The 24,108-nt window shown below is 44.4% G+C and overlaps 1 protein-coding gene across 3 annotated transcripts in view; it reads left to right on the plus strand.

Moving 5' to 3' along the window:
* LRCH1 (leucine rich repeats and calponin homology domain containing 1) overlaps window positions 1–24,108 on the plus strand; it is a 270,741-nt gene that overhangs the window by 214,890 nt on the left and 31,743 nt on the right. Inside the window, exons 16-19 of one of the 3 annotated variants that reach the window (XM_040425450.1) lie at window positions 552–653; window positions 12,656–12,765; window positions 14,716–14,853; window positions 15,581–15,658. In XM_040425450.1, coding sequence (XP_040281384.1) covers window positions 552–653; window positions 12,656–12,765; window positions 14,716–14,853; window positions 15,581–15,658 — 428 coding nt within the window. Of the gene's footprint in view, window positions 1–551; window positions 654–12,655; window positions 12,933–14,715; window positions 14,854–15,580; window positions 15,659–24,108 lie in introns of those variants that run through there. The other 2 variants (XM_040425451.1, XR_005777698.1) reach the window with 2 other exon arrangements.

The following is a 24,108-nucleotide window of genomic DNA, read 5'->3' on the forward strand; positions in this document are numbered from 1 at the left end:
GGTGGCCACACATGCTTAGTAGCTCATTCCCCATCACCCAGATCCTCTTGTACATGGGCAGCAGAGAGATTCCTGCTGTTGTGCAGACCAGACAGAAAGAATCGGCTTTTGGTGTAAAATAATTTACAGCCTGGGTAAGTCCAGTTTCTGTTTTAAAGGGAATCCCTCACCAGTTTTTTGCTTCACTGAGAATGACATAAACTAGTTACAAATCTTAGTAAAACGCTGGGTTATTTTTTTAAATTGACTCAACCGTTTTGCTACGATCCTATAATGAACATCTCCAGCTTTGGAGCTGTTAAACACACAGCATAGTGTGAGATGAGTCCAGATATTCATGAGGTCCCAGCTTTCCCCACCCCTGAGGGAACGAGGAGACCCAGGTCCTTAAGAATATCAGGACTCATTGGGCTTTCTCTGTGCATTAGTTTTTCATGTTAAACCATTCGTCCAGATTTATACTGACACTATGTTTTACTGTTGCTGTACCTGTGATTTATTCTGGTCCTCTTTTGCTTTATATGGACCTCCTCTGACACCCCTTCCTACAGACCCGTCCCTCACTCTTCCTCCTATCTCCTTCAACAAACTTACACAGGCACAAAATATGGACAGTTATAACTTGGACATGTCACCAGGAGAGATTGACAATGGTAGGTAGAGAGGAGTCAACTGCATGTTCAAAGGATGGAACGTGTTGTACTGTAATTCATTCTGTCCAATACCTGGAGATAATACATTCATATCTCTTAGTTCTGTTATGACATCTCCAGGTTTTTTCATTGTACAGTATATGTTGTAGTGATTTATCCGAATTACATGTCTGTCTGTTAGTATGTATACATGATTCCACCAAACATGGCTCTCTACATGGAATCAAATTTCAAGTGCAGAATGTGTAAAAATACATATAGCACACAGTATACATTTCTTTATAATGGGAGTCAGTGTGTATATGTGCATCCATCTGTGGTGTGCATTCAGATGTGGTGTGAATAGAGCCTTTCCACCACTTTCACGCAGTCAGTGAGTGATTTCCATCAGTGATTGTGAAGCCAGAAGTGAAGGTTACAAAGAGATAAGGTATAATGGAAAGATTAACTCCTGTTCTGTGTTTTTGACCCGCACCTGCTTCTGGCTCAAAATCACTGACTGTGTGAAAACGGCCTTATACTGTATGTATCGCATCAGGTAAAGGCGTTGTCCCGAAATGACAGCTTATCACCTATCCACACCAGAGCTGGGAGAGTCTGGGACATCCTCTGATCGCGAGAATGTTGGTCATGTGTCCTTCTGTTAACTGGCACACTGTTGCTTCATTCAAACGCTGTGGGACTACCAAAAATAGTGAGTACAGACCTCAGCTTTCTGCAGCAGGCCCGCACCACCTAGGGGTTACAAGACATCCATTACTGTGGTCAGTGGTTGGGTCCTACCCCCGCCAGTCAGACACTCGTCCTCTATTCCCGCGATAGGCGATTAGTTGTCATTCTGGGACAACCTCTCTAATGCTTGTACTTTATTGAACCATAGCTTTTTTAGAATAATTCCCACTTCGCCACACAAAGCATAGGTAAGTAACATCAGGTAAGGGTGAGTTCACATCAACATTATTTTTCCTTTCTGCTGATCCGTCAGAAATCCCCAAAAAAAGTAGACTGTAAAAAAAAAAAAAGGATCCTGTGCACCAGGACTTTTTTCCAGTCTAAAGGGAGGAACAATATTTACTTAGAGATAGGATGAGATCATTGTTTAAGGAAAGGTTCTCCGTAGTGAAAGAAGGACACAATGCATTAGAGAAGAGAAACCAGCTAGGATAGATTACTCAGCCCAGCCACCATATTGTCATGTACAGAAATATGTTACCTCCTGATATGTAAGGGTGGCTGCATTCAGAATGTCTAAAATACACCTCATGGAGATCTTCACTCTTAGGGTCCACTCACAGGTCCGTAGTGTATTGCGGATCCGCAAAACACCCGGCCGGCACCCACATAGAACATACCTCAGGTATGTAACTTTTTAAACGCCATTTTAAACTTTTTAAACACCAAAATTGAAATGGAGCAGCAGTGCACATGATCAACCTGCATCTCCATTCAATTCAGAAGGGGGGCATGTGGCGTACAGGGTCCCTGTTCTCATGGGTAGTGGGGGTCCCTGTGGTAGGACCCAAAAATGATCGAATAGTTATTTTCTATCTTTTTGTTAAATCTCCCCAAGGTGTCTTACCACTATCATTTTCTTAATGATGTTTCCCCCTATAGAGAAGGTTATGGCAAAACTTCTGAAAGAAGCCAGGAGGACAAAAAATGCTACCTATTTAAAGGGAGTCTCTCACCTACTTTGAACGTTCATATCGCGTTATAGCACAGTTGCTAAAATAGTACCTTTATTGTGCCTTTCCCATGTCCTGAAGCTGAAAAAAACACTTTATGAAGATATGCAAATTAGGTCCAGCAAGTGCCCAGGGGCGGCGTTATGGCTGCAAGTGCCCAGGCCCCTCTCCAATGTGCCCACATAACCGCTCCCTTGCAGTCCTCTGGTCTGCCCTCCTCTCCTACTTCATCCTCCTCCTCTGGATTGGAGATCTTGTGCAAGCGCCGGTCACCGCTAGACCCGTGCATGTGCACTGCTCTGCCCCTATGGACAGAGGCACTGATGTTAACAGTGCGCATGTGCAGTCCCGGCGGTGACCAGCGCTCATGGGAGATCTCCAAGCCAGAGGAGGAGGAAAAAGTAGAAGGAAGAGGAGGGCGAGCCAGACCTAATTAACATATCTTTATACAGTGTTTTTTTCAGCTGGACGTGGGACAGACACAATAAAGATACTATCTCTATGTATGCAACTGTGCTATAACGCAATATAAGCGGTCTAAAACACTCAAACTAGGTGACAGACTTCTTTTAAAGGGTTTCTGTCTCCTGAAAAATGGGTATTAAGCTGGCTGACATTAGCGATGTGCTAATGTCAGCTGAACATAACTATATTAGTGACATGTCACTCCCTAAAGCCCTTATTGAGAAAAATGAACTTTTTAAATATGCTATTTAGCCTCTAGGAGCAGGGGCGTTGCACCTGCTCCTAGAGGCTCCGTTCTCCCACCTCTGGCCACGCCCTGCTACACTGGATTGACAGGGGCAGACATCGTTGGTCTCCTACCTCCGGCCGTATCTGCAGTGTAAATCTCGCCGGCTGCCAGCTTCCTCCCTGCGCCTGCGCCAAATACTGAACGACGCCAGATTTAAACTGCAGACAGGGCCGGAGGTAGGAGACCAACGATGCCTGCCCCTGTCAATCTAGTGTAGCAGGCTGTGGCCAGAGGTGGGAGAACGGAGCCTCTAGGAGCAGGGGCAGATCGCTAATGTCAGCCAGCTTAAAGAGGACCTTTCATTACAATAAAAAATCTAAACTAAGCGTACAGACATGGAGAGCAGTGCCCAGGATTCTCCCTGCACTTACTATTATCCCTGGGCGCCGCGCCGTTCTCCCGGTATAGGCTCCAGTGTCTTCAGATTTTCGGCTCAACTGGGAGAAGCCTGCCGGCGTCTCCTTCTCCCAGGCTGGAGTGCTGGCCAATCGCAGCGCTCAGCTCATAGCCTGAGTTTTTTTTTTCTCCCAGGCTATGAGCTGAGCGCTGTGATTGGCTAGCGCTACAGCCTGGGAGAAGGAGACGCCGGCAGGCTCCACCCAGTTGAGCCGAAAGTCTGAAGATACCGGAGCCTATACCGGGAGAACGGAGCAGCACCCAGGGATAATAGTAAGTTCAGGGAGATCCCTGGGCGCAGCTCTCCATGTCTGTATGCTTAGTTTAGATTTTTTATTGTAATGAAAGGTCCTCTTTAATACCCATTTTTCAGGGGACAGAAACCCTTTAGGAAAAACAGTAGTAGTGAAAATACTCTTGTGTGTCCTGCGTTTCATATTTCCCGTAGACCTTCAGCTAACACCTGGAGCTAGCATTTTTACCACAAAAAAAAAAAAAAAATGGCAAAAAGGAAAAGTGCAAGAAAAGCCTGTAAAATCCTACTTATGAAAGGATCCTATAATGCTGTATAATAATAGGGAAGGCCCTCTGCTCAGCTTCTTTGATTTAGTGAAGGTACAGATTTGTAGAACACAAATGTAATATCTCCGTAGGACAACTCTCCCACAGTATACATTCATCCTCAGTTTCCTCTCCCTAGTGACAGACTTGTCCTTTGCATTTAGCATATCTGTGCCTAAAAAGGAGCAGTCTAATGTGGTCGGTCTCCAATGTGACAAAGTCTTGTTATGAGAATCCAGAAACCTAGTCGCTCGCACTTTAATCCATTTTGTATGAAATCCACAAAAAAAAATAAACTTGTGAATGTAGCCCTATAAGGTTTCCGTGCAATAGTGTGCTTGGGAGAGAATTAATAATATTGGGTTTGGCATATTTGGCCCAGAAATATCTGACGGCAGCTCTAATTGGGAAGCTCTTACAGTATCCTGTTCAGTAAGGTTATTTTAAATCTTTAAAAAGTAGAAGGTTATCAGCATTGCGATATGCAGGGTTCAAAGGAGAGAGAGGGAATGGGGGAAAAAAACTAGATAGATATAGTGGCCGCTGTGATGTGCTGATCCAGAAAAGTAAGCCTGCCCTGTGCTTCCCCCACGTGGTTCAAGAGCTTTATTACACTAAAAAAACCTGTCAAAATAAAATAGATACAGTCCTGATCAAAAGTTTAAGACCACTTGAAAAATGGCAAAAAATCATATTTAGCATGGCTGGATCTTAACAAGGTTCCAAGTAGAGCTTCAACATGCAACAAGAAGAAATGAGAGTGAGACAAAACATTTTTTGAGCATTCAATTAATTGAAAATAACGATTAAACTGAAACAGGCTGTTTTTCAGCTGATCAAAAGTTTAGGACCACATGCCTTTAAAAGGCCAAATCTGTGCAAAGATGTGGATTCATTGTCATTTTCTGTCAGGTAGTCACACGTTGTGATGGCAAAGGCAAAAAAACTCTCCCTTTTTGAACGTGGTCGGATTGTTGAACTGCATAAGCAGGGTCTCTCACAGCGCGCCATCGCTGCTGAGGTGGGAGACCCAGAAAAATTTCATCAGCACTGAGCCGGAGGATCCAATTGGCTGTCCGTCAAGACACTGGACGATCCTCGACCCAAATTAAGGCCCGTACTGGTGCTGACTACAGCCCCATAACCATCAGACGGCATCTGAGACTGAAGTGCTTCAAAAACAAAAAACGTCTTCAAAGACCTCAACTCCTTGAACGCCACAGAACTGCTCGTTTGGACTTTGCAAGAGAGCACCAAACATGGGACATTCAAAGGTGGAAGAAAGTTTTATTCTATGATGAGAAAAAATGTAACCTTGATGGTCCTGATGGTTTACAACATTACTGGCATGACAAGCAGATCCCACCTGAGATGTTTTCTACGCGCCACAGTGGAGGGGGCACCATAATGGTCTGGGGTGCTTTTTCCTTCAGTGGAACAATGGAGCTTCAGGAAGTGCAGGGGCGTCAAACGACCGCTGGCTATGTCCAGATGTTGCAGAGAGCATTCCTCATGACTGAGGACCCTCGTCTGTGTGGTAACGACTGTTTTTTTTTAACAGGACAACGCTACAGTACACAATGCCCGCAGGACAAGGGACTTCTTCAAGGAGAATAACATCATTCTTTTGGCCCATCCTGCGTGTTCCCCTGATCTAAATCCAATTGAGAACCTTTGGGGATAGATGGCAAGGGAAGTTTACAAAAATGGACAACAGTTCCAGACAGTAGATGGCCTTCGTGCGGCCGTCTTCACCACTTGGAGAAATGTTCCCACTCACCTCATGGAAACGCTTGCATCAAGCATGCCGAAACGAATTTTTGAAGTGATAAACAATAACGGCGGAGCTACTCATTACTGAGTTCATGTTTGGAAGTTGGATTTCTGTTTTGGGGGGGTTTAGTTTTTTTTTGGGAGGTGTGGTCCTAAACTTTTGATCAGCTGAAAAACAGCTTGTTTCAGTTTATTCGTTGTTTTCATTAAATTGAATGCTCAAAAAATGTTTTGTCTCACTGCATGTTGAAGCTCTACTTGGAACCTTGTTAAGATCCAGCCATGCTAAATATGAATTTTTGCCATTTTTCAAGTGGTCTTAAACTTTTGATCAGGACTGTATTACCACAACATATATAGTTCCCCATAAATAAATAACAGAGCAACAGCCTGTTAGAGTACAGGGTGGGCCATTTATATGGATACACCTTAACCGCCTCCGGACCGCCTAAGGCAGGATCGCGTTCCGGAGGCGGCAGCCCTGCGCAGAGTCACGCATATACGCGTCATCTCGCGAGACGGAAGGTAAGCGAGTGGATCTCCAGCCTGCTAGCGGCGATCGTTCGCTGGCAGGCTGGAGATGCGATTTTTTAAACCCCTAACAGGTATATTAAACGCTGTTTTGATAACAGCGTCTAATATACCTGCTACCTGGTCCTCTGGTGGTCCCTTTTGTTTGGATCGACCACCAGAGGACACAGGCAGCTCAGTAATAAGTAGCACCAAACACCACTACACTACACCCCCCCCTGTCACTTATTAACCCCTTATTGACCCCTGATCACCCCATATAGACTCCCTGATCACCCTCCTGTCATTGATCACCCCCCTGTCATTGATCACCCCCCTGTAAAGCTCCATTCCGACGTCCGTATGTTTTTTACGTATCCACGGATACATGGATCGGATCCGCAAAACACATACCAGACGTCTGAATGGAGCCTTAAAGGGGGGTGATCAATGACAGGGTGGTGATCACCCCATATAGACTCCCTGATCACCCCCCTGTCATTGATCACCCCCCTGTCATTGATCACCCCCCTGTAAGGCTCCATTCTGACGTCCGTATGTTTTTTACGGATCCACGGATACATGGATCGGATCCGCAAAACACATAGACGTCTGAATGGAGCCTTACAGGGGGGTGATCACCCCATATAGACTCCCTGATCACCCCCATGTCATTGATCACCCCCCTGTAAGGCTCCATTCCGACGTCCGTATGTTTTTTACGGATACATGGATCGGATCCGCAAAAAACATACGGACGTCTGAATGGAGCCTTACAGGGGGGTGATCAATGACAGGGGGGTGATCACCCCATATAGACTCCCTGATCACCCCTCTGTCATTGATCACCCCCCTGTCATTGATCACCCCCCTGTAAGGCTCCATTCAAAAAAAAATTTGGCCCAAGTTAGCGGAAATTATTATTATTTTTATTTTTTCTTACAAAGTCTCATATTCCACTAACTTGTGTCAAAAAATAAAATCTCACATGAACTCACCATACCCCCCACGGAATCCAAATGCGTAAAATTTTTTAGACATTTATATTCCAGACTTCTTCTCACGCTTTAGGGCCCCTAAAATGCCAGGGCAGTATAAATACCCCACATGTGACCCCATTTCGGAAAGAAGACACCCCAAGGTATTCCGTGAGGGGCATATTGAGTCCATGAAAGATTGAAATTTTTGTCCCAAGTTAGCGGAAAGGGAGACTTTGTGAGAAAAAAAACAAAAAACAATTTCCGCTAACTTGTGCCAAAAAAAAAAATTTCTATGAACTCGCCATGCCCCTCATTGAATACCTTGGGGTGTCTTCTTTCCAAAATGGGGTCACATGTGGGGTATTTATACTGCCCTGGCATTTTAGGGGCCCTAAAGCGTGAGAAGTCTGGGATCCAAATGTCTAAAAATGCCCTCATAAAAGGAATGTGGGCCCCTTTGCGCATCTAGGCTGCAAAAAAGTGTCACACATGTGGTATTGCCTTACTCAAGAGAAGTTGGGCAATGTGTTTTGGGGTGTCATTTTACATATACCCATGCTGGGTGAGATAAATATCTTGGTCAAATGCCAACTTTGTATAAAAAATGGGAAAAGTTGTCTTTTGCCGAGATATTTCTCTCACCCAGCATGATTATATGTAAAAAGACACCCCAAAACACATTGCCCAACTTCTCCTGAGTACGGCGATACCAGATGTGTGACACTTTTTTGCAGCCTAGATGCGCAAAGGGGCCCAAATTCCTTTTAGGAGGGCATTTTTAGACATTTGGATCCCAGACTTCTTCTCACGCTTTAGGGCCCCTAAAATGCCAGGGCAGTATAAATACCCCACATATGACCCCATTTTGGAAAGAAGACACCCCAAGGTATTCCGTGAGGGGCATGACGAGTTCCTAGAATTTTTTTTTTTTGTCACAAGTTAGCGGAAAATTATGATTTATTTATTTATTTATTTTTCTTACAAAGTCTCATATTCCACTAACTTGTGACAAAAAATAAAAACTTCCATGAACTCACTATGCCCATCACAAAATACCTGGGGGTGTCTTCTTTCCAAAATGGGGTCACTTGTGGGGTAGTTATACTGCCCTGGCATTTTAGGGGCCCGAATGCGTGAGAAGTAGTTTGAAATCAAAATCTGTAAAAAATGGCCGGTGAAATCCGAAAGGTGCTCTTTGGAATGTGGGCCCCTTTGCCAACCTAGGCTGCAAAAAAGTGTCACACATCTGGTATCACCGTACTCAGGAGAAGTTGGGCAATGTGTTTTGGGGTGTCTTTTTACATATACCCATGCTGGGTGAGAGAAATATCTTGGCAAAAGACAACTTTTCCCATTTTTTTTTATACAAAGTTGGCATTTGACCGAGATATTTATCTCACCCAGCATGGGTATATGTAAAATGACACCCCAAAACACATTGCCCAACTTCTCCTGAGTACGGCAATACCAGATGTGTGACACTTTTTTGCAGCCTAGGTGGGCAAAGTGGCCCACATTCCAAAGAGCACCTTTAGGATTTCACAGGTCATTTTTTACAGATTTTGATTTCAAACTACTTCTCACGCATTCGGGCCCCTAAAATGTATAACTACCCCACAAGTGACCCCATTTTGGAAAGAAGACACCCCCAGGTATTTCGTGATGGGCATAGTGAGTTCATGGAAGTTTTTATTTTTTGTCACAAGTTAGTGGAATATGAGACTTTGTAAGAAAAAAATAAAATAAAAAAAAAATCATCATTTTCCGCTAACTTGTGACAAAAAATAAAAGTTCTATGAACTCACTATGCCCCTCACGGAATACCTTGGGGTGTCTTCTTTCCAAAATGGGGTCACTTGTGGGGTAGTTATAATGCCCTGGCATTCTAGGGGCCCTAATGTGTGGTAAGTAGTTTGAAATCAAAATGTGTAAAAAATGACCTGTGAAATCCTAAAGGGTCTCTTTGGAATGTGGGCCCCTTTGCCCACCTAGGCTGCAAAAAAGTGTCACACATGTGGTATTGCCGTACTCAGGAGAAGTTGGGCAATGTGTTTTGTGGTGTCATTTTACATATACCCATGCTGGGTGAGATAAATATCTTGGTCAAATGCCAACTTTGTATAAATAAATGGGAAAAGTTGTCTTTTGCCAAGATATTTCTCTCACCCAGCATGGGTATATGTAAAATGACACCCCAAAAAACATTGCCCAACTTCTCCTGAGTACCGCAATACCACATGTGTGACACTTTTTTGCATCCTAGGTGGGCAAAGGGGCCCACATTCCAAAGAGCACCTTTTGGATTTCACCGGCCATTTTTTACAGATTTTGATTTCAAACTACTTCGCACGCATTTGGGCCCCTAAAATGCCAGGGCAGTATAACTACCCCACAAGTGACCCCATTTTGGAAAGAAGACACCCCAAGGTATTTCGTGATGGGCATAGTGAGTTCATGGAAGTTTTTATTTTTTGTCACAAGTTAGTGGAATATGAGACTTTGTAAGAAAAAAATAAAATTAAAAAAAAATCATCATTTTCCGCTAACTTGTGACAAAAAATAAAAAGTTCTATGAACTCACTATGCCCATCAGCAAATACCTTAGGGTGTCTACTTTCCGAAATGGGGTCATTTGTGGGGTGTTTATACTGTCTGGGCATTGTAGAACCTCAGGAAACATGACAGCTGCTCAGAAAGTCAGAGCTGCTTCAAAAAGCGGAAATTCACATTTTTGTACCATAGTTTGTAAATGCTATAACTTTTACCCAAACCATTTTTTTTTTTTACCCAAACATTTTTTTTTATCAAAGACATGTAGAACAATAAATTTAGAGAAAAATTTATATATGGATGTCGTTTTTTTTGTAAAATTTTACAACTGAAATTGAAAAATGTTTTTTTTTTTTGCAAAAAAATCGTTACATTTCGATTAATAACAAAAAAAGTAAAAATGTCAGCAGCAATGAAATACCACCAAATGAAAGCTCTATTAGTGAGAAGAAAAGGAGGTAAAATTCATTTGGGTGGTAAGTTGCATGATTGAGCAATAAATGGTGAAAGTAGTGTAGTGCAGAAGTGTAAAAAGTGGTCTGGTCATTAAGGGTGTTTAAGCTAAGGGGGCTGAAGTGGTTAATAAAATGGGAATGGTTAGTGATATTAACTTCCTGTTTGTGGCATATTAGTATATGTGAGGGGGGAAACTTTTCAAGATGGGTGGTGACTATGGTGGCCATTTTGAAGTCGGCCATTTTGAATCCAACTTTTGTTTTTTCAATAGGAAGAGGGTCATGTGACACATCAAACTTATTGGGAATTTCACACGAAAAACAATGGTTTGCTTGGTTTTAACGTAACTTTATTCTTTCATGAGTTATTTACAAGTTTCTCTTTGTTTACAGCCATTGACATGTCGCCAAGGTTAACACGTGAGGAGCGGATAGAAATTGTGTTGATGTCTGGTGAACGCAGTAACCGGGTCATTGCAGCAGATTTCAATGCAAGACACCCTACGAGACCACCCATCTCCCATGCTACAGTTAGCAAACTGCTTGCTAAGTTTCGTGAAACTGGTTCAGTGTTGGATTTGCCAAAATGTGGACGCATGAAATCTGTCTCTAATAAAGGAAACATCAGTGGCTGTCCTAGCTTCATTCAGCAAGAGCCCACAGCGTAGCACTCGCCGCATGTCACTGGAGAGTGGCATTAGTCGAACATCCCTTCGGTGGACATTAGCTACTCACAAATGGCACCCTTACAAACTCCAGCTACTGCAGCATCTCAACGAGGATGACCCAGATCGGCGCACTGAATTTTCAGAATGGTCAAAACAAAAATTGGAACAGGACCCTCAGTTTACGCAGAAGATTTTGTTCAGTGATGAGGCAAACTTTTATGTGAATGGTGAAGTTAACAAACAAAACCACCGCTATTGGTCTGACACGAACCCACATTGGATAGATCCCTCCAAGACTGTTGGAACAACAAAATTGATGGTATGATGGTATGGTGTGGTATATGGGGTACAAAGATAGTGGGGCCATTCTTCATCAATGGAAACCTCAAGGCCACTGGATATGCGAAATTGCTACATGATGATGTGTTTCCCTCTTTATGCACTGAAGCTGCCACGTTCCCTGAGTTTTTCCAGCAAGATGGTGCACCACCACATTATGAGTGTCAGGTTCGGGCATTTCTAGATGAACAGTTTCCTGGAAAGTGGATTGGTCGTCGTGGGGCAGTTGAATGGCCCCCAAGGTCTCCCGATCTGACCCCCTTAGACTTTTATCTTTGGGGTCATCTGAAGGCAATTGTCTATGCTGTGAAGATACGACATGTGCAGCACCTGAAACTACGGATCCTGGAAGATTGTGCTAGCATTTCTCCTGCGGTGTTGCTATCAGTGGGAGAAGAGGGTTGCATTGACAATCCAACACAATGGGCAGCACATTGAACACATTTTATAAGTGGTCAGAAACTTGTAAATAACTCATGAAAGAATAAAGTTACGTTAAAACCAAGCACACCGTTGTTTTTCTTGTGAAATTCCCAATAAGTTTGATGTGTCACATGGCCCTCTTCCTATTGAAAAAACAAAAGTTTAATTCAAAATGGCCGCCATGATCATCACCCATCTTGAAAAGTTTCCCTCCTCACATATACTAATGTGCCACAAACAGGAAGTTAATATCACCAACCATTCCCATTTTATTAAGGTGTATCCATATAAATGGCCCACCCTGTAGATCATATTTAGAAGTTATGGATCTGTTCCTCAGGTTTGCTTATGGATAGTATACCAGAAGGCTAGGTTCACCAGAATTTTACCCTACATGATCTCTACTTGTGATGTGTTACTTCAGTCTTCTTGTTGAGCTGGAGGAGATGTTTTAGATTTTGATTTGTGATATCTAACATCTGATTATATGATTGCCATGGCTATCCCACTTGTAAGTAGGACAGACTCTACCACTTCAGTGACTATAGTTTGGCAAAGTCCCACATGTATTTGTAGCATCACGGGGTTGTGTTGTAATGTGGCTTGTGACTTCCTGGCTGCCATGTTCTGGAGTTATAAAGCATTCTCCGAGTACGGACCTCATTCATTCCTGTTAATGAGGATGGTCAGTTTTCACCACTTAATCTTCACCATTGCATGTCCTTTATGTTTCCATTTTATCTATGTGACACTTTAGAAATAGTGATCTATGAAGTCTGCATGCGATATGTATCACTCATGTCTCTTCTCATTACCGTGACAAAGTCATGAAGTCCTTTCTAAGTTTATTTTTGAAGGAAGTCGGTCTGTGAATGTTCTCTAACTCATTTTCTTCTATTACATCCTAGTTTTTGTTAGACCACAGAGGAACCTGGAAGCAATAGATCCCCAGTTTACAATGAGAAGAAAAATGGAGCAGATGAGAGAGGAAAAGGAACTCTTAGACTGCCTTCGGGAGGTAACCTTTAGCACTACAGTATATCCCTGACATAAAATATCAGAATCCAGTTATACAGACATTTCAGATTTAGAGGGCTTCATTGTCTGATAATCTGGGTCCTACCACAGGGACGTGTCCCTTCTGCATTAACAAGTATCAGGAAATTCTGCAAATTCAAGACAAAGGTGAATATTATTTCTAATATACGGGTATATTACAACCATTTTCAGTAGAGTATTTGAACATGCACCCAACCAAAAACCACACTATTCACATTGTAACGAATGGTTGAAGGCAAAATATCATGGAGAAATCATGGTGTAAAACCAGCCACATCAGATTGACTTATGAAAACTACAATGGTAAAATCCAGACCAGTCCACGGCCCCCTGCACACGAACGTGCCGCAATGCACGAGCACAGTCCGTGGGGCAGCGGATCGCGGACCCATGCACTTTAATGGGTCCGCGATCCTGCCGTTCCACAAAAAGATAGGACATGTTCTATCTTTTTGCGGAACGGAAGTACGGGATGAAACCCCACGGAAGCACTCCGTAGTGCTTCTGTAGGGTTCCGTTCCGCACCATTCTGCATCTCCGGATTTGCGGACCCATTTAAGTGAATGGGTCCGCATCCGTGATGTGGAATGCCCACGGAACGGCACCCGTGTATTGCGGATCCGCAAATGCGGTCTGCAATACGGCAACGGGAAGCACACGTTTGTGTGCAGGGGGCCTAATTATGGATTTGGGGTTTACCAGTGAATGTTTGGACACCTCTGACTGAGAGTTCATGTCTCTCGATTTAGAGCTTTAATGCCGATGCATGAATAAAAGGTAAAGTTTTTATATTGATGTTTAATTTTTTATGTACCCATTTCATCTTGAACTTGAAGTGACATTTAGAGGTGAAAATGCAGAACCGCAATTATTTCATCATCATTTAGTACAGTATACGCACATTTTTTATAAGTGTGTTCCGTATAAAGGTAATTTGTGGACTGTCTTTCCTCATTCATGCCTAATGTCAGTCTGCAGTATCGGCAAGGCAGCTTGGCTCTTAGATAACCCTATCTGGGTCTTTTTGTTTGATATAGTCCACAATATGACTAGAGACATGTTTTGGTCAAGAAGCCCAGACAGTGGATGTTAGATCAGTGGAAATATGTCCTTTGCTCTGATAAGTCCAGATTTAAGATATTGTATTTGATGCAGCGAAGGTGACTGAATGACATATAGATAAGCGGTTCCCATAGAGAAAGGGTGTATGATGGTGTGATGATGTGGTGACACTGTGGAAGATTTATACAGAACTGAAAGCACACGTAACCAAGCATTCTACCACGACACTACATTTTCATTTGATTTGCACTTAGTTGGCCCTTCATGTGGTTTTCAGCAGCAGAATAACTCAACACTTGTTCAGGTTGGGCTGGAACTGCTAGACAAAAATGGAGAGTGATAGAGTCCTGTGAAGGATACTCTGGCCCTGTCCCCTAACCTAAAACCAGGATAGAGAAGGTTGGGGATGAGTTGGACTGAAGAGTAAAGGGAAAGCGGCTGACCAGTGCTTAGGATACTGGGGCACCCACCCTCCAGGACTGTTCTAAACCCATCCCTGATAGCTACCTCATGAAGCTGGTTGAGAGCATGCTGTGCTGTTATCAAGGCAAAGGATAGCCACTTTGAAGAATCAATTGAACCATTGATGCAGGTTTACACTAGGAAGTTGTCAGGTCGATTATCGGGAATAAACGTTGGTAGGAACGCTCATTGCTGACAATCGGCCCGTGTAAAGGAGCGGACACCTAAATTATTGTAGGTGCATCTAAAATGTCGAATGGTACAGTATATACAGCGCCAGTGAATTAAAATTGCATGATTATAACATAAACTGAGTTTATACCTAGCATTAATAGAACACATGCATGAATGGAAGGTGTGACATTTATATTATTCTTTGTTTCAGAATATTGAAGTAAGATTAAAGATCTGCCTCCCTGAAGACCTTGGATCTGCTTTGATGGATGGAGTTGTCCTCTGCCATTTAGCGAATCAAATACGCCCTCGGTCAGTAGGGAGTATCCATGTGCCCTCTCCAGCTGTAGTAAGTCTAATTTAATGTGGTTATTTCATGCCCTGTAGATATATATATATATATGACAGTGATAAACTCTGCTGTTTGGCAGGGGTGCAGGGAATTTGCCTCCCACCACTCCATTAGTAGCCTATTCTCAGGATAGATGTGAGGGCAATTACCCCTGTGTCTATCCGGTGTTTTAGACGCCGGTGTTAATAAAGCCCTAAGCTGGCGGTGGATCCGCCGGAGTTATGTAGAGGCGCCTGCCTCTTCATAATTTTGGCGGATCCTCCACCACTTCTAAATGTAAGACAGCTTTCTAGCTGTCTTCCATTTAGACCATTTTCTACGCCTAAAACAGGCATAGAAAATGGTAAATGAGACGGGCCTACCCCTGCCCACGCCACCCCACAATTTTAGACCTGGTGTGAGCGGGGAGAAGTCGCAGATTGCAGCACAACTAGCTGTTGTGCCACAATCTGCACCTGAAATACGCCTAATTTAGGCGTACTTCAGATTGATAAATGACCCCCGTCTTTCTATTAAGCCCATCTCCTGCAGAGAGGAGAGAGCGTGATATGTGAGCGCTCCTCTCTGCTCATTCCAGTAATCAGTGGGTGTCTCAGCAATCAGACCCCCACCGATCAAAACCTTTGATATGTCTCTATAACATGTCAAAAGTTTTATGAAAACTCAGTGACCTTTTAATAAAAGATTCCTTTTTGTAACCTTTGTGATATGTTCTGTGTTTCAGCCAAAGCTTAGCATGGCCAAATGCAGAAGAAATGTTGAAAACTTTCTAGACGCATGTAGAAAAATGGGAGTACCAGAGGTAATCTTTGCAGCATTTAGTCAATGTTTGGATGCAGCCAAATCTGGAAACATTGCTCATCATATGTTCTGTGGATCAGTCAGCTAGCTGTCAGTTATCATGCTCACGGCTTCTGCAGCAAACCATATCTTTTTTTTCCCCCCATAACTAATCATTCCTACTATTTTGAGATTTTGTTAAATTCTTTTAAAATGCACATAAGTACCAATACATGGCAATTGTATCAGCACATTGGAGACTACACGTACAGGACAGGTGCAGATTCAGATAGGTATTGCCTACAAATTCAAGGCTGGAGCTTGTTACAGAGGAATTGTCTGGTCTATTACGCTCAACTATAGTACTTATGAATTTGCTGTCTGGAAGAGCATTACACCCTAAGGCCTGTATTACAGTGGCCAGTCAGAGGATCGCTAACAAGCATTCGGAGGAAGACTGGTTAGCGATGACTTGCATGTGTAAAAGTGCCGCCAATTACCCGATGCAGTCACATCTTTTATGCAGGCCAAAGAATCATTATTTGCCGGCAACAGATCGTGCGGTCTGATCACGCTCTGCTACCTGCAAACAAAGATTCTGTATGGGGACGAGCGATGGCATTACTGATAGCTCCTCCCCATACTGAGGAGGAGATCACTGCATATAATAGCACTTACTAATATATTGTTATTATCCATATTGCCTCCTTTGCTGGCTGGATTCATTTTTCCATCACATTATGCACTGCTCGTTTCCATGGTTACGACCACCCTGCAATCCATCAGTGGTGGTCGTGCTTGCACACTATAGGAAAAAGCACCAGCCCCTCTTGAGGCCGGGACCATGGGACCGCACATAGGCCGGTGCTTTTTCCTATAGTGTGCAAGCATGACCACCGGTGATGGATGGCAGGGTGGTCGTAACCATGGATACGAGCAGTGTATAATGTGATGGAAAAATGAATGCAGCCAGCAAAGGAAGCAATATGGACAATACATTAGTAAGTGGTTCGTATTAACTTTCTTTACATGATAAATGCTATTTGCTGAAGTGAGACAGCCCTTTAATGATGAGTCCACACAGAGTTTTTTCTGTGCTGAATAAAACTACTTGGAATCTGCTTCTAAATTCCATGCCTTTTTGATACTACCTATTTCATTGGGACGTTTGCCCCCGCCCCACCAATTAGCGGTTTTAGAGTAGCTTCTGCAGTAAGCCCCATACTACACAGCTCTGGCCATTGTGTAATGGCTGGAACTGGTAACTGCAGCGCCGCTTCCATTAAAGCGTATGGGAATAGCGCTGCATTTGCCAGTTCCATCCACTACACAACGAACTGAGCTGTGTAGTTCCTCTGCTCCGTTCGTTGCTGAAAAGTGTGGGGTGTCAGATCCCCAACGATCACATATTGATGGCCTATCCTGAGGATAGGCGATCAACAATAAAATTCTGGACAACCCCATTGCACTTGACCATATCTGTACCTTTTGTATACAGAGCATTACCGTAGCTTGTCTATTGCATTGTGGTGAAGTATAAACTATGATATTCCGTTAGATAAACTAAAACTGTTGCCATGCTATGATCTCATTCATCCCTCTCTCTGCATCCTCCTGTATAAAGATAATGAACTGGCAAGAGAGAAACGGAAGACTACAGGGAATATCTGTTTTCACATGATACATTTTAAAGTGGTTAATAAGGTTCCTTTGGATAATCCATGTTTGTTAGACGAGATGCCCAAAAATAAAATGATCCCAGGGTAATGCCAGCAGCAAGTGTTCTGCAGGTCCAAAACAGGGAAAACTAGCCATTGTGCAGTTCCCATTGATATCAGAGGGATTTTCCTGTAATCCATTTAAATGCTGGATTCTGAAGACTCATTCTTTTTGTAATTGCCTTCCACAATGGATATAATTCACAGAGCTCCAGAATAAGGGTCTCCCTCTATTAATTAAGCATTCCCTAAAAAAAAAAAATTCAAACTAGGTTAAAGAGGACCTGTCACCTCTTCTGACATGCCTGTTTTAATAGCTTCATGCATTCCCCATGTAATAACAATTTCGGACCCTCTATTCTTATGGCTCTATGTTGTGCCATTCCTTTATCATTTCTACTAGAAGTTATGAATGAATTGCTAGCAGTCTGCAGTAAGGGTAAAGAGGGGTGGTAACCAGTTGGGGGGGTGTACATGCACAGTCTGAAAATGGCAGCATTGATTGGATAGAGTGAGACGGTACAATTGCTCAACTGGTTACCACTACAGTTGAGCGAACCCGAATTGTAAAGTCCGGGTTCGTACCGAACTTTAGGATTTTTTGACCCCGAACCCGAACATTTTAGTAAAAGTTCGGGTTCGGTGTTCAGCGATTTCTTAGCGCTTTTTGAAAGGCTGTAGAGCAGCCAATCAACAAACGTTTAACTGTGCGACCTTAGAAGCCATAACAGCCATGCCTACTAATGGCATGGCTGTGATTGGCCAGTGCAGCATGTGACCTAGCCTCTATATAAGCTGGAGTCACGTAGCGCTGCACATCACTCTGCTGTGCTTAGTGTAGGGAGAGGATGCTGATGCTGTGAGGGAGAGAATAGGACAGAAACTGTTATCAGAACTCCAATTGAACTCAGCGATCTACATAGATTTAGTTGTGTGGGTGCAGTGCACAATCTTTTTACCCTGCCCTGAGCCCAGTGACAGAGAAAAATTACTTTTATCCGTCTGTTAGTTAGGTGGGCGGCGGCGGTCATTTTATGCAAGCTCAGTGCACCAGCACTGCATCTGTGCTTTTGTGACATTCAAATCCAAGCTTGAAATACTGCAATAATAATCTGGCTTTGAAAAAACACAAATTTTTGGCAATATCCAACATCTGATGCCTTTGCAGGATTAGTCAGTGTGCAATTTAAGCTAGAAATACAGCTATAATTTTCTGGGTTTTTAAAAACACCCTTTTTGGGCAAAATACACAATTTTACAGCCCTTGCTGCATCTGCACGTGTGAAATTCAAGCGTTATATACAGCTTTCTTATTCTGTTAGTAAAAAAACAGCCTTTTTTTTGCAAAATACTTAATATTGCAGCCCTTGCTGCATCTGTGATTGTTAAAAACAAGTTTTAAAAACTTAAATAATTTTCTGGCTTTGAAAAACACCCATTTTTGGCAATAACCTTCATTTTGTGGCTCTGCCTCATTAGTCAGTGTGCAATTTAAGCTAGAAATACAACTATAATTTTCTGGGTTTTAAAAAACACCCTTTTTGTGCAAAATACACAATTTTACAGCCCTTGCTGCATCTGCACTTGGGAAATTCAAGTGTTATATACTGCTGTCATATTCTGTTATTTTAAAAAACACCCATTTTGGACAAAAAAATTATGCAGCCTTTGCTGCATATGTCAATGTGAGATACACCCTTTAGATACTGTGGTTCTATTCTGCTATTAGCAAAACACCCATTTTGGGCAAAAAACTTAAATGGCGGCCTAGTCTGGATCTGTACGTGTGAGATACACACCTTAGATACTGTGGTTCTATTCTGTTATTTGAAAAACAACAATTTTGGGCAAAAAACTTAAATTGCGGCCTAGTCTGGATCTGTACGTGTGAGATACACACTTTAGATACTGTGGTTCTATTCTGCTATTAATAAAACACCCTTTTTGGGCAAAATACACAATTTTACAGCCCCTTGCTGCATCTGCACGTGTGAAATTCAAGGGTTATATACTGCTGTCATATTCTGTTATTAAACACCCATTTTGGGCAAAAAACGTAATTTTGCAGCCTTTGCTGCATATGTCATTGTGAGATACACCCTTTAGATACTGTGGTTCTATCCTGCTATTAATAAAACACCCAATTTTGGGCAAGATCCTAAATTTGAGAAATATGAGGAGAGCGTCAAATAAGGGACGTGGCCCAGGTCGTGGTGCTGCTGGTGGAGCTCCTGTTGCAGGGAGAGGACGTGGTCGATCTGTGCCAGCTACACGCGCAAGTGAAACCCCTTCCTCAGGTGCGAGTAGGCGACAGAACCTGCAGCGGTATTTGGTCGGGCCTAATGCGGCTCTACGAATGGTGAGGCCAGAACAAGTACAGGTGATAGTAGATTGGGTTGCTGACAGTGCCTCCAGTTCCTTCACATTGTCTCCCACCCAGTCCCTTGCTGAAAGATCAGAGTTGGCACCTGCAGCCCATGTCCATCAGTCTTTCACCTCACCCCCTTGCAAATCAGCCAAGCAGTCTGAGCCCCAAGTCATGCAGCAGTCTCTTCTGCAGTGTTTCCCAGGGCCATCCACCTATCCCTGCCCCAGAAGTGGAAGAGATTGAGTGCACCGATGCCCAACCACTTATGTTTCAAGATGAGTACATGGGAGGACCATTGCAGCACGTCTCGGATGATGACAGGTGCCAACTGCTGTGGCTTTCTGCAGTGTGCAGACGGACAAGGAGGGCAGGGGTGAAGACTGGGTGGAAGATGATGTGGAGCACAATGAGGTCCTCGACCCCACATGGAATCAAGGTCATGCGAGTGACCTGTGTAGTTCGAAGGAAGAGGCGGTGGTCGCACAGAGCCACCAGCACAGCAGAAAAGGGAGCAGAGTGCAAAAGCGGAGCGGCCGTCCTCTAGACAGTACGCCTGCTACTGGACACCGCAGCAAAGGACCGAGCACACCAAAGCCAGCTCCAAGGAGTTCCCTGGCGTGGCACTTCTTCAGACAATGTGCTGACAACAAGACACAAGTGGTTTGCACGCTGTGCAATCAGAGCCTGAAGCGAGGCATAAACATTCTCAACCTGAGCACAACCTGCATGACCAGGCATCTAACTGCAAAGCACGAGCTGCAGTGGAGTAGATACCTCAAAAACCAAGAAAGGTCTCTGGCTCCTCCTGCTTCCTCTTCTGCTGCAGTCTCGGCCTCTTCATCCACCTCTGGAATGACAGTGCCATCTGCCACCCTGCAAACAGAGGATCTGCCAGAAACACCACCATCTGGGTCACCAAGCATCTCCACAATGTCCCACGGAAGCGTTCAGCTCTCCATCTCCCAAACACTGGAGCGCAAGAGGAAGTACCCGCTACCCACCCGCAATCCCTGGCCCTGAATGACAGCATTTCAAAATTACTGGCCTTTGAAATGCTGTCATTCCGTCTGGTGGAGACGGAGAGTTTTAAAGGCCTTATGGCGGTGGCTGTCCCACAGTACGTCGTGCCCAGGCGCCACTACTTCTCCAGGCGAGCCATCCCTTACCTGCACAACCAATTGGGGGACAAAATCAGGTGTGCACTGCGCAACGCCATCTGTGGCAAGGTGCACCTCACTACGGATACGGGGACCAGTAAGCACGGTCAGGGATGTTATGTTATATCTCCCTAACAGCACACTGGGTAAATGCAGTGGCGGCTGGGCCTGAGTCGGATAGCAGTTTGGCACATATCCTTCCACCACCGAGGATTGCAGGGCGCTTCAGTTTGCCTCCTGTTGCTTCCTCCTCCTACTCCGCTTCCTCCTCCTCTACCGGCTCCTCATCCGGTCAGCGTAACACCATCACCACCAACTTCAGCACAGCCAGGGGTAAACGACAGCAGGCAGTTTTAAAACTTATCTGTTTGGGGGACAAACCCCACACCATGCAGGAGCTGTAGACGGGCCTTAAACAACAGACCGATGAGTGGTTGGTGCCAGTGAGCCTCAAGCACGGCCTGGTAGTGTGCGATAATGGGCGAAATCTCGTAGCAGCTCTGGGACTAGCCGTTTGACCCACATCCCTTGCCTGGCGCATGTGCTGAATTTGGTGGTGCAGAGATTCCTTAAAAATTACCCCGATATGTCAGAGCTCATGCATGAAGTGCGGGCCGTTTGTGCGCGCTTTCAGCGTTCTCACCCTGCTGCTGCTCGCCTGTCAGCGCTGCAGCGTAACTTCGGCCTTCCCGCTCACCGCCTCATATGCGACGTGCCCACAAGGTGGAACTCCACCTTACACATGCTGGCCAGACTGTGTGAGCAGCAGCAGGCGATAGTGGAGTTTCAGCTGCAGCATGCACGGGTGAGTCGCTCTGTGGAACAGCACCACTTCACCACCAATGACTGGGCCTCCATGCGAGACCTGTGTTCCTTGTTGCGCTGTTTCGAGTACTCCACCAACATGGCCAGTGCCGATAACGCCGTTCTCAGCGTTACTATCGCACTTCTATGCCTCCTTGAAAAAACGCTGCTGCGATGATGGAGGAGGATGTGGCACAGGAGGAAGAGGAGGAAGAGGGATCATTTCGTAGTGTTTCCGGCCAGTCATTCACAAGTGGCTTTGATGTTTGGTTCCTGCACCGACAAACGCCAGTTACACAATTGTCCAGCCAGGGCACAGTTCTGGAGGATGAGGAGGTGGAGGATGAGGAGGAGGAGATGGAGGAACCTTGTTCACAGCAGGGTGGCACCCAGACAAGCTCATGGCCATCACTGTTGCATGGCTGGGGGGATACAGAGGACACAGACGATACACCTCCAACAGAGGACAGCTTTACGTTGCCTCTGGGCAGCCTGGCACACATGAGCTATTACATGCTGCAGTGTCTCCGCAAAGACCGCCGAGTTGCCCACATTCTAACTTGTGTTGATTACTGGGTGGCCACACTGCCGGATCCCCGTTACAAGGACAACGTACCGTCCTTAATTCCGTCACTGGAGCGTGATCGTAAGATGCGCGAGTACAAGCACTCGCTGGTAGACGCGCTGCTGGTGGCATTCCCACCTGACAGCGGGGGCACAGTAGAGGCACAAGGCGAAGGCAGAGAAGGAGGAAGAGATCTCCTACGCAGCTGGGGCACCGCCAGCACCTCAGAAGGCAGGGTTAGCATGGCCGAAATGTGGAAAAGCTTTGTCAGCACGCCACAACAACCAGCACCACCAGCTGATATGGAACGTCTTAGCAGGAGGCAGCATTTCACCAACATGGTGGAGCAGAATGTGTGCACACACCTACACGTACTGAATGACGGGTCTGCCCCCTTCAACTTCTGGGTCTCCAAATTTGGCACATTGGCTGAACTGCAGCCAGAGTATTATCTGAACGTGTGTTTAGCACGGCAGGGGGCGTCATCACAGACAAGCGCAGCCGCCTGTCCACTGCCAATGTGGACAAGCTCACTTTCATTAAAATGAACCAGGCATGGATCCCTCAGGACTTGTCCGTACCTTGTGCAGAATAGACATGTATACCGGCCGAGACCAGCCATTGTTATACTACAGCGCAATTGCTCATTCTTGTATTTTGGATATTTCTCACTCTTTTGGAGTGTACCCTAATTAAAAAAAATTAAAATTAAAACAAAAAACGGTGTTGGCTACCTCGTCCTCCTCCACCACTTCTTCCACCTACACCGCTACGTCCACCGCCTACTCAAACTCCTACTCCATATGGGCCTCCACCTCATACATCAAGATTATTTTTTTTGATTTGTGCGTATTTTATTTTATTTTATGTAATTTCACTAATTTGTCTGTTACATTTTTGGGTGAGATTCACCAATTTTTGGGTGTGATATACCACTGCTATACCTAGTAGACAGGTAAAATGAAATTCACTAATTTGTGTTACACTTTCAGGTGAAATTCACAAATTTTTGGCTGTGATATACCACTGCTATACCTAGTAACATAGTACATAAGGCCGAAAAAAGACATTCGTCCATCCAGTTCGGCCTGTCATCCTGCAAGTTGATCCAGAGGAAGGCAAAAAAAACTGTGAGGTAGAAGCCAATTTTCCCCACTTTAGGGGAATAAAAAAAATCCTTCCCGACTCCAATCAGACTAACTCCCTGGATCAACGACCCCTCTCTAGTAGCTATAGCCTGTAATAATATTACGCTCCAGAAATACATCCAGGCCCCTCTTGAATTCCTTTATTGTACTCACCATCACCACCTCCTCAGGCAGAGACTTCCATAGTCTCACTGCTCTTACCATAAAGAATCCTCTTCTATTTTTGTGTACAAACCTTCTTTCCTCCAGACGCAGAGGATGTCCCCTCATCACAGTCACAGTCCTGGGGATAAATAGATGATGGGATAGATCTCTGTACTGACCCCTGATATATTTATACATGTTAATTAGATCTCCCCTCAGTTGTCTTTTTTCTAAAGTGAATAACCCTAATTTTGATAATTTTTCAGGGTACTGTAGTTGCCCCATTCCAGTTATTACTTTAGCTATATATACGTGTGTATATTACCGGCGCTGGCATACAGAGAGGGTAGGGGAGAGTGAGGATTATTATATGTGTATGCACAGGATGCTAATTACAAGATCTCTACCTGTTATCTGATGAATAGTCGTTTATGATGTGGTGTGATCCCGTTGTTCCAGGAAGCGCTGTATAGATCTGATGAGACTCTTCTTGCTCTAACTCTCACATAGCGCGCTGCCCCAGCCGGTAGCTAGCGCACACGTGGAGGAGCCTGCAGGGATGAGTTCA

Source organism: Bufo bufo, chromosome 3 (genome assembly GCF_905171765.1).
Source record: "Bufo bufo chromosome 3, aBufBuf1.1, whole genome shotgun sequence".
NCBI lineage: Eukaryota > Metazoa > Chordata > Amphibia > Anura > Bufonidae > Bufo > Bufo bufo.